This window comes from Osmerus eperlanus, chromosome 7, assembly GCF_963692335.1.
Source record: "Osmerus eperlanus chromosome 7, fOsmEpe2.1, whole genome shotgun sequence".
Classification (NCBI taxonomy): Eukaryota; Metazoa; Chordata; class Actinopteri; order Osmeriformes; family Osmeridae; genus Osmerus; species Osmerus eperlanus.
In genome coordinates, this window is record NC_085024.1 from 21,939,189 (window position 1) to 21,951,865 (window position 12,677).

The 12,677-nt window shown below is 49.5% G+C and overlaps 2 protein-coding genes across 2 annotated transcripts; one reads left to right on the forward strand and one right to left on the reverse strand.

Moving 5' to 3' along the window:
- Window positions 1–460: 460 nt before the first annotated feature.
- nbn (nibrin) lies at window positions 461–8,234 on the forward strand. The gene is made up of 17 exons (XM_062466020.1): window positions 461–585; window positions 852–985; window positions 1,352–1,479; window positions 1,673–1,832; window positions 2,607–2,710; window positions 2,830–2,947; window positions 3,218–3,405; window positions 3,601–3,701; window positions 3,831–3,960; window positions 4,051–4,223; window positions 4,316–4,487; window positions 4,827–5,484; window positions 5,645–5,719; window positions 5,799–5,948; window positions 6,069–6,182; window positions 6,283–6,332; window positions 7,748–8,234. The coding sequence occupies exons 1-17, from the start codon at window positions 555–557 to the stop codon at window positions 7,776–7,778; spliced, it is 2,517 nt and encodes an 838-aa protein (XP_062322004.1). The 5' UTR covers window positions 461–554; the 3' UTR covers window positions 7,779–8,234.
- Window positions 8,235–8,579: 345 nt separating this feature from the next.
- osgin2 (oxidative stress induced growth inhibitor family member 2) lies at window positions 8,580–12,676 on the reverse strand (the record flags this gene model as incomplete). Its single annotated transcript, XM_062466333.1, is given in 6 exon segments — window positions 8,580–11,367; window positions 11,680–11,719; window positions 11,722–11,767; window positions 12,078–12,269; window positions 12,388–12,524; window positions 12,652–12,676. Coding segments are annotated over 6 exon segments (1,614 nt in total), but the record flags the coding sequence as incomplete, so codon positions are not given.
- Between the last annotated feature and the right edge of the window lies 1 nt (window position 12,677).

A 12,677-nucleotide genomic window follows, 5' to 3' on the forward strand; every position in this document is an offset into this window, starting at 1 on the left:
GGAGAGGCCGCCTAAGACCAGGAGCAGGACAACCATGGAAATCTGACAATGATCCCTTATTCTAAAGTGTTAAATACAGTTCCTTTGTTTTGTTTTCAAGTTACCTGTGATGCATATAACACACTATTGGAAGAAAAATTTACCTAATAGATTTAAACTCATGCTTGTTATATCTGCCAAAGTACAAAACTGTAGTTAGTATTCATATCAAATCCCTCTAGTATTTTGTGCAAATGAATGGATGTCTATTATAAAATGTACCTTATAAATGTATATTTCCTACACTTGCTGTAGGTAGGGAGTGAGTGTATGAATTTGATGTTGAAATAAACAGATTTGTGAACAGAGAAGTTACTGAATTTTGGGTGGTTGTTTTTTAAGTCACCATTTCCAAAGCTCGATTGCAATAACAGCCTATAGGACTTTTATTTTGAAATAAAATGATTATTTGGGCGCATACGATCTACGTAGTAGTAGGTCGAGAGAGCAGCAGGCCAGTTTGGCGCTGGGCGGAGGTATGACACGGAGCAAAGTTTTGTTTTCATGAATAAACCATGTGGATACTGATCCCATTAGAAGTTAAAGGTAACATATGCATTTGTTTTTTCACAACGGATACCATCCTGACACAGTTAGCAATCCATCAGAATATATTTTTCTCCAACTTCACAAGACAAATAATAGCTAACTAGCTTGGATGTTGCGAGTACATCTCAGAAAAGCTTCTGGTTAGCAGACGTTGCCTACGCAGACCAGAATGCTGGCTAGTCTTGAATTAGCTTAGTGTCTCTATACCAAGATAGGAAAGACACCGAAGGTAGTCTTCATTGTTGATCTCCTTCCTATGTCAGGTCCCGGGACAGGTGCAGCCCACTACCTTCTGCCTAGTAAAGACTATGTGGTGGGGCGTAAGGGCTGTGACGTCCTTCTGCCCAACGACCAGTCTATCAGCCGGGCTCATGCACACCTCAGTGCCGGTGATCAGGTGAGACTGCGGGATAGAAGCGGTGTGAGTGTGTGGGAGCAGAAGCTAACACGAAACTAGCCTTACAGTTTGACTGACGTGTGAAGTAGGAACCTGTCTTTTGGTCCGGAGTCGGTCATGTTTGTTTCTCAGTAGATGGTGCTGTTGGATTGTTTGCTGCACTTTTACCAGCTGATGTTGCGGTCAAATGTTGTCACGAGAGTGACAAAATGGTTGTTTGATATAAGATTCACCTCTCACCTTGTTCTTACCTTTGCTGACACTTAAACCTGTGTTGGCATGGTCAGATCTGGTTGTATCTGTGCAAAGCTACATATTTGTTGATTGATTTATCGATACATAATGTATTACTGATTGTTCCCCCAGTCCCTGACGGTAAAGGACAGCTCTAAGTATGGCACGTTTGTGAACGAAGAGCGTCTGTCTGGAGACACACCCAGGAATCTGAAGTCAGGGGACAGACTAACGTTTGGGGTCTTCCACAGCAAGTTCAGGTTAGCACAGCAGTCTCCTCACTCCCCCTAGAGGTCCTCTTCATAGGCTGGATGTTGTACATCTAGTCACTGCTAGTTGAAGAAAGACCACTTTTGGGACACCTTTGAGACCAAGCATGTATAAGAAAATGTATAAGATTCTGCAAAGATCTCACTGACTTTGTGTTGACGGTCTGTCTATCTCCCGTCCTAGAATCGAACACCAGGTGATCCTGGTTTGTTCATCGTGCTTGGACATGGATGGGAAAACCTCCCTGTCTCAAGGCCTGCTTCCCCTGGGAGGCCGAATGGTCAACACCTGGACACAAGACTGCACTTACCTGGTCATGCCCTCAGTCAAAGTCACCATCAAGGTCAGTTTGAGAACTTGTGTGAGTGAGTGGTTCCAGGGAGTGAGTGAGTGTTTCCAGGGAGTGAGTGAGTGTTTCCAGGGAGTGAGTGAGTGTTTCCAGGGAGTGAGTGAGTGTTTCCAGGGAGTGAGTGGTTCCAGGGAGTGAGTGAGTGTTTCCAGGGAGTGAGTGAGTGTTTCCAGGGAGTGAGTGAGTGTTTCCAGGGAGTGAGTGAGTGGTTCCAGGGAGTGAGTGAGTGTTTCCAGGGAGTGAGTGGTTCCAGGGAGTGAGTGAGTGTTTCCAGGGAGTGAGTGAGTGTTTCCAGGGAGTGAGTGAGTGTTTCCAGGGAGTGAGTGAGTGTTTCCAGGGAGTGAGTGAGTGGTTCCAGGGAGTGAGTGAGTGTTTCCAGGGAGTGAGTGGTTCCAGGGAGTGAGTGAGTGTTTCCAGGGAGTGAGTGAGTGTTTCCAGGGAGTGAGTGAGTGTTTCCAGGGAGTGAGTGAGTGTTTCCAGGGAGTGAGTGAGTGGTTCCAGGGAGTGAGTGGTTCCAGGGAGTGAGTGAGTGTTTCCAGGGAGTGAGTGTTTCCAGGGAGTGAGTGAGTGGTTCCAGGGAGTGAGTGTTTCCAGGGAGTGAGTGAGTGTTTCCAGGGAGTGAGTGAGTGGTTCCAGGGAGTGAGTGAGTGGTTCCAGGGAGTGAGTGAGTGGTTCCAGGGAGTGAGTGGTTCCAGGGAGTGAGTGAGTGGTTCCAGGGAGTGAGTGAGTGTGTCCATGTGTACTCACTTTTCCTCTCCCTCCATGCAGACTATATGCGCTCTGCTGTGCTGTCGACCCATAGTTACACAGAATTACTTCTCTGAGCTCATTAAAGCAATGCAGCAGAAACAGGAGCAGCCTAAAGTGGAGAGGTAGGTTCCTACACACATACACACACACTACACACTATAGACCCTGTCACTACTCCCTTAGAACACCTGCACTCCTTAAAGCTGTACTACCATTAACGCTGCACTGACTCTTTTGGTAGCTTCTACCCGGATATTGACGAGCCCAGCTTGAACAAAGACGAAGTCGACCTGAGCGAGAGGCAGGAACGCAAACGTCTCTTCACTGACAGGACGTTTGTCTTCCTCAGCTCCAAACAGGTACGTCCGTCTCTGGTCACACTGAAGAGTTAAGATGTGAAACTGTTGCATGGTTATTTCACAGTCTCCTCTCCTCTGTATCTCAGAGTACATTATATATATATATATAGTAATAAAGGAATCTATGAGAGACTTCCATTAGAGTTTATGGCTGAATTATTGCATCCGGCTCAACATTTGTTTTGGGACATGAGTCATTAGCCTCAGCTAGTCGACCAAGCGACTGACTCTGATTCTCTCCCTCTGTCTCTCCTGTGCTCGTCCCGGCAGCTGAAGCGCCTGAGTTCAGCTGTGACGTTTGGAGGAGGGAGGAGCCTCCTCCTGGAGGAGGGGAAGTTGCCAGTGTCACTCCTGGAGTCGCCATGGAGCTGTGTTGTTGACATAGTAACGGGGAACTCCCAGGCAATTTCACCGTCCACCAGGAAATGGGCTGATTCCGTGGGACAGATTCTACAGAAGTACACACACTCTCTCTTTCACATAATCTCTTAATTATATTCTGTAATCTAGAGTGGATCAACCAGAGAATTAAATTAGACAGAGGCCCAATAATTGCCTCCCAAATATCTCTGAATATAGTCTATAGTCAGTAACAATCTTTTTCTGTCTACTTGATTGTGATTAATTTCCCTCCCTTCTCCTCAACTAAACAGGAAGGGATTTCGATTTATCACAGAGTCTGAAATCGGATTGGCTGCCATTTATGTTTCTTGTGAAAAGTATTGCAATCCATCCAATGAAATGGGAGACTCAGGTTGGTGTGTCTCATAGTCCAAAACTTTTTGGGAATTCTCCACTGTTAAGGATTTATATTTTTTGTTGGTTAAACAGCTTTGTGTATGTTGATGATTTTACTAATTGTAATGTGTGTTTTGATTTTCAGATTCAATGCGGGTGAGACGTGTTATTCCGAGAGCCTCTCTATCCCAGAACACCGCAGTGGAGGAGACTGTGCTCCAAGCAGCGTCACAGAACATCACAGCATATGTTGTCAACACAGAGCCATCCCAGCGGTACACACACCCTCACAACAAACTATCTGCAGAACACCCACGTCCCTCCTCCAAGGGCCAGGCTCATGTGTCCTGTCTCTCCCTGGCCAGGATGGACCTGAGTGGGGTGACGGCGGTAGGAGAGACCCCGGAGAGGAACCAGAGCCGGGGCCCCAGCCGGCCCAAACCTTCCCTGGGCCGGGACCAGGCCGCCAGCTGCACCGTCGCAGAGACCATGATGTCATCATTCCCCGCCACAGAGAACGCAGAGCCAGAAACCCGAGGTTGGTGAATTAGAATGAGGACATAAACATGCTCCTGGATATATGTCAGACTGTGTTCTTAGACTTCATGGTCATGCTGTCATTGGTTGCAGGGAGAGGCAACTGCACCGTGTCAAAGTTCTTAGCCCCACCTCCCCAGTTTAGTGGCAGTCCGAAGATGTCCCCTCAAAAAGCCTCTCACCAGAAACCAAAACCTTTGCTACAAGGTTCCCCACACAAACAGTCCTCCCTGACCAGCTTCTTCCAGTCTGTCAACAAGAAAAGGTGAGTGTCTCTTCTCTGCAGGGAGTCAGGTGGCTGAGCGGTTAGGGAATCGGGCTAGTAATCTGAAGGTTGCCAGTTCGATTCCTGGCCGTGCCAAATGACGTTGTGTCCTTGGGCAAGGCACTTCACCCTACTTGCCTTGGGGGGAATGTCCCTGTACTTACTGTAAGTCGCTCTGGATAAGAGCGTCTACTAAATGACTAAATGTAAATGTAGGGAAGGGTCTGCTGCTTGTGGTAATACATAGTGCTACTCACAAACACTGCATAAAGTCTCTCCTTCCTCCTCTCTCTCTTTCTCTCTCTTCTTCTCCTCTTCCTCCTCTCGTCTGTCTCCCAGGCCACGTGAGGAGGGCTTGCCTGCTGAGTCGGAACCGAAGAGAACAGCGGCGCCGCACTCTGACACCACACACACCCCCCACACCCGCTCCACCCCCCACACCCGCTCCAATGCTCCTCCTGTCAGCACCCAGGCCTCAGGGGCCGACCTGTTCCCCGGGCAGCCTCTGTCAGACAGGGTCTCCAGCCCCGCCCAGCAGGGGCTGCGGACCAGGAAGAGGAAGGAGATGGAGGAGGACGAGGTGCCTAAGGGGAGCAGGGCTGAAGGGATGGAGATGGAGGAGATGGAGTCCATCATGTCTGAAGAGATGGTGGACTTTGAGGACGAGCAGATGTCACAGTTGGAACAGAACTCAGCCAATAGAAAGCAGGCCCAAGAGACAGTGAAATATGCCTCCACCAATAAGAAACAACGTCTTCAAGTGGAGGAACATGGAACACCCAATCAGAGGGTTAACCTGGATCCAGTGGAAGGTTCTTCAGCCGGTAGATTTCAGGGTTCTTTGACGGCGCTTGCCTCTGCCAGCAAGGAACAGCAGGTTCATCCGGAGAGCCACCACACGGCCAATCAGACATCAAGCTTGGATCATCAGCGGAGCTCGTCAGCCAATACCAACCTGCGGGCTGAAGTCAAAGATGAGGAGGTGTCTTTTGTTGAGGTCAGAAGAGAAAAGTGTTTTGTTATATGATATAATATGACTTTCTTATAATGGACTAATGGACTTTTAAGAATGAGACAAGAATGTTTCGTGTCTTCCCTGATCTACACATAGTCCCTAACCAGCCCCCCCCCCCCCCCCCCGCCCCCCCGCCCCTCAGGATGGAGCTGCAGGTCCCTGTGGGGCAGCACTGGGTGCCTGTCCTGAATCCTCCGCAGTCAAACAGGAAGTCCCAGTGAGTCTGATGTGCAGAGACACGTCTGGACAGGGGCTGTGGCTGTGGACTGGGTTGTCATGTTGTTTTGTGCCTGTAGGGGGCAGACATGGAGGATGTGGACCTTCCCCGCAGGCTGCTCCAGGTGGAGTTCAAGTCCCTCATGGTGACGGAACCTTCTAGAACCAGGCCTGCGAGCCGGACTGTGAACGGACACAGCCAGAGGAAGAACTTCAAACGGTTCCGGAAGGTTGGTTAGGAATGAAGCACGGCACTGACCAAGAGGGTCTGGCTGCACGCACCTTAAATATGTGTGTGTGCTTGTATCCTGAAACGTTTAACATATATCATGTGTGTGTGTGTGTGTCAGGTCCCTGTGCCTGCTACTGAGGGTTTGCCAAACATCATTGGTGGGTCGGATCTCCTGGCCCACAACCGGGGAACGAGTCACGAGCTGGACGACTGGCTGAGGGAGGCTGCAGAGGTATGGCCTGCCTGTAGACATGTTGCTCACCTGCTGACCCGCTTACCTGCTCACCTGCTGACCCGCTCAAGTTAAACGTATGTGTGTGTGTGTTTCTCAGGAGGAGCGACAGAGCAGGTGTGAGGAGACTTTGGGAGACGACCTCTTCAGGTGAGGACAAGCAGGGCTTCTAGATGGTTCTGAGAATGTGTGGGTTAGGGGAGGGGGGGGGTGATAGTGCTGCAGTCTTCAGCTGACAGGCCCCCAGCTTCATTGTATGCTAACATCACATTCCAGACACACACCCCTACACACACAGACACACTACCCCTACACACACACACACACCACCCCTACACACACACACACACACACTACCCCTACACACACACACACACCACCCCTACACACACACACACACACACTACCCCTACACACACACACACACTACCCCTACACACACACACACACACACACACACTACCCCTACACACACACACACACACACTACCCCTACACACACACACACACACACTACCCCTACACACACACACACACACACTACCCCTACACACACACACACACACACACACTACCCCTACACACACACACACACTACCCCTACACACACACACACACACTACCCCTACACACACACACACACACACACACACACACTACCCCTACACACACACACACACACACTACCCCTACACACACACACACACACACTACCCCTACACACACACACACACTACCCCTACACACACACACACACCACCCCTACACACACACACACACACACACACACCACCCCTACACACACACACACACACACACACACACACCACCCCTACACACACACAGGGTACATGAGACTGAGGGAGGTGGAAGATGAAGTTTGCCTCAATAGTGACTCTGAGCTTGATACATTTTCCAACTCCAGATGGAAGTTGGTAATATTAGAAATATACCATTAAAAAATGATGATCATTAATTAGGAACAAAGAACATACATTTCAGAGAGTGGAGTTTCAGGCCATTTCAGCTTGTTGTTGTCATTCTGACCAATCAGAGCCTCCTGTCTCCTGCGTCACAGCTGTGAGTGGTTGCCTAGGTAACGGAGGTGATGTAAGCAGAGGCTAAGGCTGCTGCATTTTCCCTGTCTAAGCAGAAAAGTGTGTGTGTGTGCGTGTGTGTGTGCTTGTGTGTCTGTGTGTGTGAGACTGAGTAGTTTGATCCCTGAGTCATGATACTCAGCCAGTCATCACTCATGCGTGGCCAAAGAACAGGAACGTCTACTGAGAAAACAAGCCGCTTATTTTGGGGGGTCTGTCTGAACAAGGCTAGCAGACAAGCCTGCTCTGGTTTATGAGAAGGATGTTTGGCTGAAGCTGTTCAAACACAGCCATGTGGGCAGCTGTTAATTGGTGCTATTTTTATGTTTGCTCTGAATGTTGTTTCGGACATTCTGGAATGATGGAGGAGCAAAGCTAAAAGCCTCACTGTAGGTTTGATTGTCTGGAGTTTCTGCACACTCTCAGTTAAACCTGCGTGTGTCTGTCTGTGTGTCTGTGTCTATGTAGGTACAACCCTAAACCTGCCAAGAGAAAATGAGGTTGGAGATCCAGACTTTGTGATTGGGACTAACTTTGTGACTTTTAGTTCGCTGTGGAATTTTTCACTGTTTCTTAACTATGTCACAGCACCTACACACACACACCCTACACACACACACACCCTACACACACACACACACACCCTACACACACACACCCTACACACACACACACACACCCTACACACACACACACCCTTCTCTAATTATGTATGTTAGTGGATGAGTATTACATTAGTAGTTTAGTATTTTGTAAAAGTTTAAAAGTTTTAAAAAATGCCTGTGCCAAAGGGCAAACGTTACCATTAATTGTTTTATACACTAGCTGTTAATTCAGGCACTGGCGGCAAAGAATGTGATGAAGTGTAGTTCATGTTAAGAGCTTTTAAAATATTTTATTTGTCCATAATAAAAAATACTGAGTACAAAACATGTATTAAAAACTTATTACAGAAAAGGAGTTGATATCTTCATGCACCGAGCAACGGTTCCCTGTTAGCCATCACCAGATCCCCCTCCAGGTTCTACCAGATCCCCGTCCTCCAGGTTCTACCAGATCCCCCTCCAGGTTCTACCTGATCCCCGTCCTCCAGGTTCTACCAGATCCCCGTCCTCCAGGTTCTACCAGATCCCCGTCCTCCAGGTTCTACCAGATCCTCCTCCAGGTTCTACCAGATCCCCCTCCAGGTTCTACCAGATCCCCGTCCTCCAGGTTCTACCAGATCCCCCTCCAGGTTCTACCTGATCCCCGTCCTCCAGGTTCTACCAGATCCCCCTCCAGGTTCTACCAGATCCCCGTTCTCCAGGTTCTACCAGATCCCCGTTCTCCAGGTTCTACCAGATCCCCCTTGTTCAGGTTCTACCTGGGAGCTGGGAAACAAGAGGACAGCCAAGTTCTCCTTCAGGCAGTCCTCTCCAGATCTACTAACTGAACTGTAGGTCACTAGCACATATGTGACAGGGTTGGATAGAAGGAAGCAATATGGCCGACAATCGATTCCACACAACCTATTAAAGGGGCCGGATGAAAAGCTGTACCAGATAACCAGTCGCACGTTTTGCTTTCATGCTGTTGAAACCTGTAGTCTTATCAGATGTACATCCAGAGTGTGGGGATTCTCTGCGGTGTAGCACCCAGGTAGCGGTGCCTGTCCAGGGACACACCCAGGCATGGCGTTGCATCGACCACATCCCAAAGGTGACGAGTCGGGTGAAAGGATGAATGAACAAACTACATTCAGTCTTCACAGCTTTTCATAAACACGTATTTGGCACAATCCATCGCTGACTTCTGAGGTGTATGGTGGCTGCGGCACGGTCCGAAAAATGTCACTGAGGATGAAAAACTGACCAACTGGCATAGATACTGCCTGCAGTGTTTGACCACCAGGAAATGTGCGTTTAACAGATATGTCCTTAATAACCAGTTATGATCACAGGTTCTAACATGCTAATGTAGTCTAGCATTCTGTCACATCACTGGATGCGTTATCTCATTCCAAGACAGCTGACTCCAAGCAAGTAAGTAAGCAAAGAGTTGTTCTGATCCGTTATACATTCGGGTATCTGAGTGAAAGCACTTGCATAGGAAGCCTTTGAGTCGTACCAAAACATTGAAACGTTGTCTGTTCTACATATTAGAAAGTCCATGCTAGCAATTCTACTTCTGTGGCACCAACTCCCCTAACAGCACACGTGATGCATCCGATAAAAAGCTTTCTTCAATTGTCAGTGGCACTTAAACTGCATCATCTAAATGCAGTTGGTTGTCAATGCAACAGCTTGTTGTTACAGGTAAAATTGGCTGTTTGTATGATTTGTTGTCGTTAATGTCTCAGTCCATTACCTGGAAGATGCTTCTGGGATCCTAAATTAGCACTGATAGAAAACCAAACCAAGACGAAGCTAGTGGTTAACGAGATGAACAGTCCTGTGGCTGTATTTCCTTCTCCTGAAAGCTTGAAAATGGATCAGATGAGCAGTATGATAAGCAGTGAAGAAAAGGTCACTTCTTCACTAGTAGGCAGATGATCAGGTATCCAGAACATATGTATTGTACTGGATTTAACTGTAAGACACGTTGTGAACGGATAACAAAACGGAAGAAAATGAAGGTCCGCGTGATGGAAAAGTATATAGCATCGCTGCAGCTCAGACTACAAGACGGACAAACCTGCCGTGCTGTCATGTTTCAGGAAAACCATGTGAGCTGGGCAGGTTAGGAACCCCCCCCCTCTCTCTGCAGTTTCCTCAGAAAAAGTAAGAAAGCCTCCGTTTCAATATTTAAACACTGCATACACAATGAGTAGATAAATAAAAAATAAAAAAACATTTTGGCGCCACCATGTGACCTTATTTCTTGGTTATGCTGAGAAGCATGATAAAGCCAGTATTATTTTGAGCCTTTTTTCTTCTTAGATGAAGCTTCCTCCTCCTCCTCCCCCGTTCACGAGCAGCTTCTCTTTCTTCTTCTGTCTCTTCAGCAAGCAGGAGGCAATGCCCAGGGCTCCGCCCTTCAAGAAACGAACAAAATTATCCCCCACCAGGGGACCCATGGCAAACAGTCCTGGCTCCTTGGTGCACTCATAAGTGTAGGGCTGGATGTCGATGGGATTCTGCTTGCAGGAGATGGGCTTGGTGGGATCCAAACCCAGGTACTGGCCCTGGCCCTTCAAGAAAAACAGGTTGGGATGAGTCCCGATCAGAGCCAGGACCATGGAGACCTTGAAGGCCTTGAGGGAGTTGTTCCCCTGAATGATGCACTTCATGTCAGGCTGGAAGGAGACCACACAGTGCTCTGGGAAACTGGTGTAGTCAGGGAACATGCTGGAGTCACCAGAGGGGGCCATGTTGGTGGGGGCATGCTGGGGCTTGGAGCACATCTTAGCGCAGACTGAAGACGCCAGGCTGGGAGGCTGGGGTCCCTGAGCAGAGCCTGTCGTGCTGGGGGTGGTGTGGGTCTGGGAGCGCATCATGTGAAACACTTTGTGGTATTCTGGGTACAGGGTTTTGGGCAGCTGTTTAAAGATGAGGTCTTGGTCATCTGTATGTTTGCGAAAGACGTGCAGCACAGGAATGCTGCTGCCGCAGGCACACAGCACGGCGTCTGCCGCGCTCAGCCCCGCCCCCACGATCAGGACCGGGTCAGAGTCTGGCCCAAGCCTCTGCTGGCTCACAGCCAATCCCAGGTCAGAGATACTGTGGAATACAAACGGTAGCTCCTCCCCTTCCACGCCCAGCCGAGCTGGTGAATCAGATGCGCCTGTGGCCAGAACAACATTCTCCGCAAACAGACTGAAGGGGACGTGGGAGTCACCCTGCACCTGCTGGTGCCCCCTCACCTCCCAAAGACCACTCCCTCCACCCCCCCTCCCCTCATAACCCCCCTTCTCCCCTTCACCTCCACCCCCGACCCCTCCCCCCCCAGGCCCAGTCTCCAGCCCCTCCCCCTCGTGCCCCCGGCTCAGCTTCTGGACGGAGGTCACGTAGGTATTGTCAACAAAGTGCTTCTTCAGGCCCATCAGCTTCACATAGTTCCTGTAGTAGGACAAGATCTCCTCTGGGGTGGCTCTGTCATTTGTCACACTCCTAGAGAGGAGTTGAGGAGGGAGAGGAGAGGGAGAAGGAGAGGAGAGGAAAGGAAAGGAGAGGAGAGGAGAGGGAGAGGAGAGGAGAGGAGAGGAGAGGAGAGGAGAGGGAGACGGGAGAGGAGAGGAGAGGAGAGGAGAGGAGAGGAGAGGGAGAGGGAGAGGGAGAGGGAGGTGATAAAATAGGATGACTGATCTGTCATATGGCCAGGCAGGACATACTGTGTACAGACAGTGAATGTTCCAAACAGTATTCTCTCCCATTTCTTTATTTGTCCCTCTGTCTCTCCGCCCCTCCCTCTCCATACCCTGCGTTCTGCCGTTGATCAGGTCTCGGTAGTTAATACCAGGAGCTCCATCCAGATACCAAGACTAATGGTCAGCATGGAGCCCTCCATCGCCTGCAGAGAGAGAGAGAGGGAGAGGAAGAGGAGAGAGAGAGAGAGAGAGAGAGAGAGAGAGAGAGAGAGGGAGAGAGAGCGAGAGAGAGGGAGAGAGAGAGAGAGGAGAGAGAGAGAGGGAGAGAGAGGAAGAGGGAGAGAGAGAGAGAGAGAGAGAGAGAGAGAGAGAGAGAGAGAGAGAGGGAGAGAGAGAGAGAGAGAGGGAGAGAGAGAGAGAGAGAGGGAGGGTAAGGGACACAGGGTCAAAGGGAACAGTAAAATGAGTTAAAGACAGACAGAAAGCTGGGCGAGGTATCTGGGGTGGACCCACGCGCCAGGCCCCTCCTGGCCTGGCCCTGCCCAGGACCAGGTGAGGGACGTGTTGCTGCTTCTCTTTCCTCCACTGGAGCACTGGAGGGAACTCGTAGCCAAAGTCAGCGTTGGGGTGCAGCAGGGTGTCGAAGAGCACTGCTACTGGGTTCCCTGACCTGCCCTCCAGCCCCTCGCTCAGGTACTCCAGATCCTACAGGGGTAAAGGCCACGCTGAACTGTCTGTTTGACCCGCGTGTTGTGACTAGGCAGTGTGCAGATGCATGTGAATGTGTAGAAACTGGTATATCTTTCAGCTAATGTGTGTGCACCTGCTCAGTGATGGGCATGTGCTTGGTCTCCTGTAGTTTCCTGTACAGTACAGGGTTAGGGTGTACAGTGCCTGGGTCCAGATAGGGCTTATACCCGCTAAGCAGGTACGACAAGCAAATACCTGAAGGACCATTGCCTTAATAGGAAGACAAATAAAAATATGTTAGTACTGATATCTTAATGTAATATAAGACAGAAGAGTGAACACATTCACACAAGAAGTATGACAGGGACTCGATGAAGGTGGAGGAGGGACACCTCACCTATGATGACCACAGGCAGGGTGGGA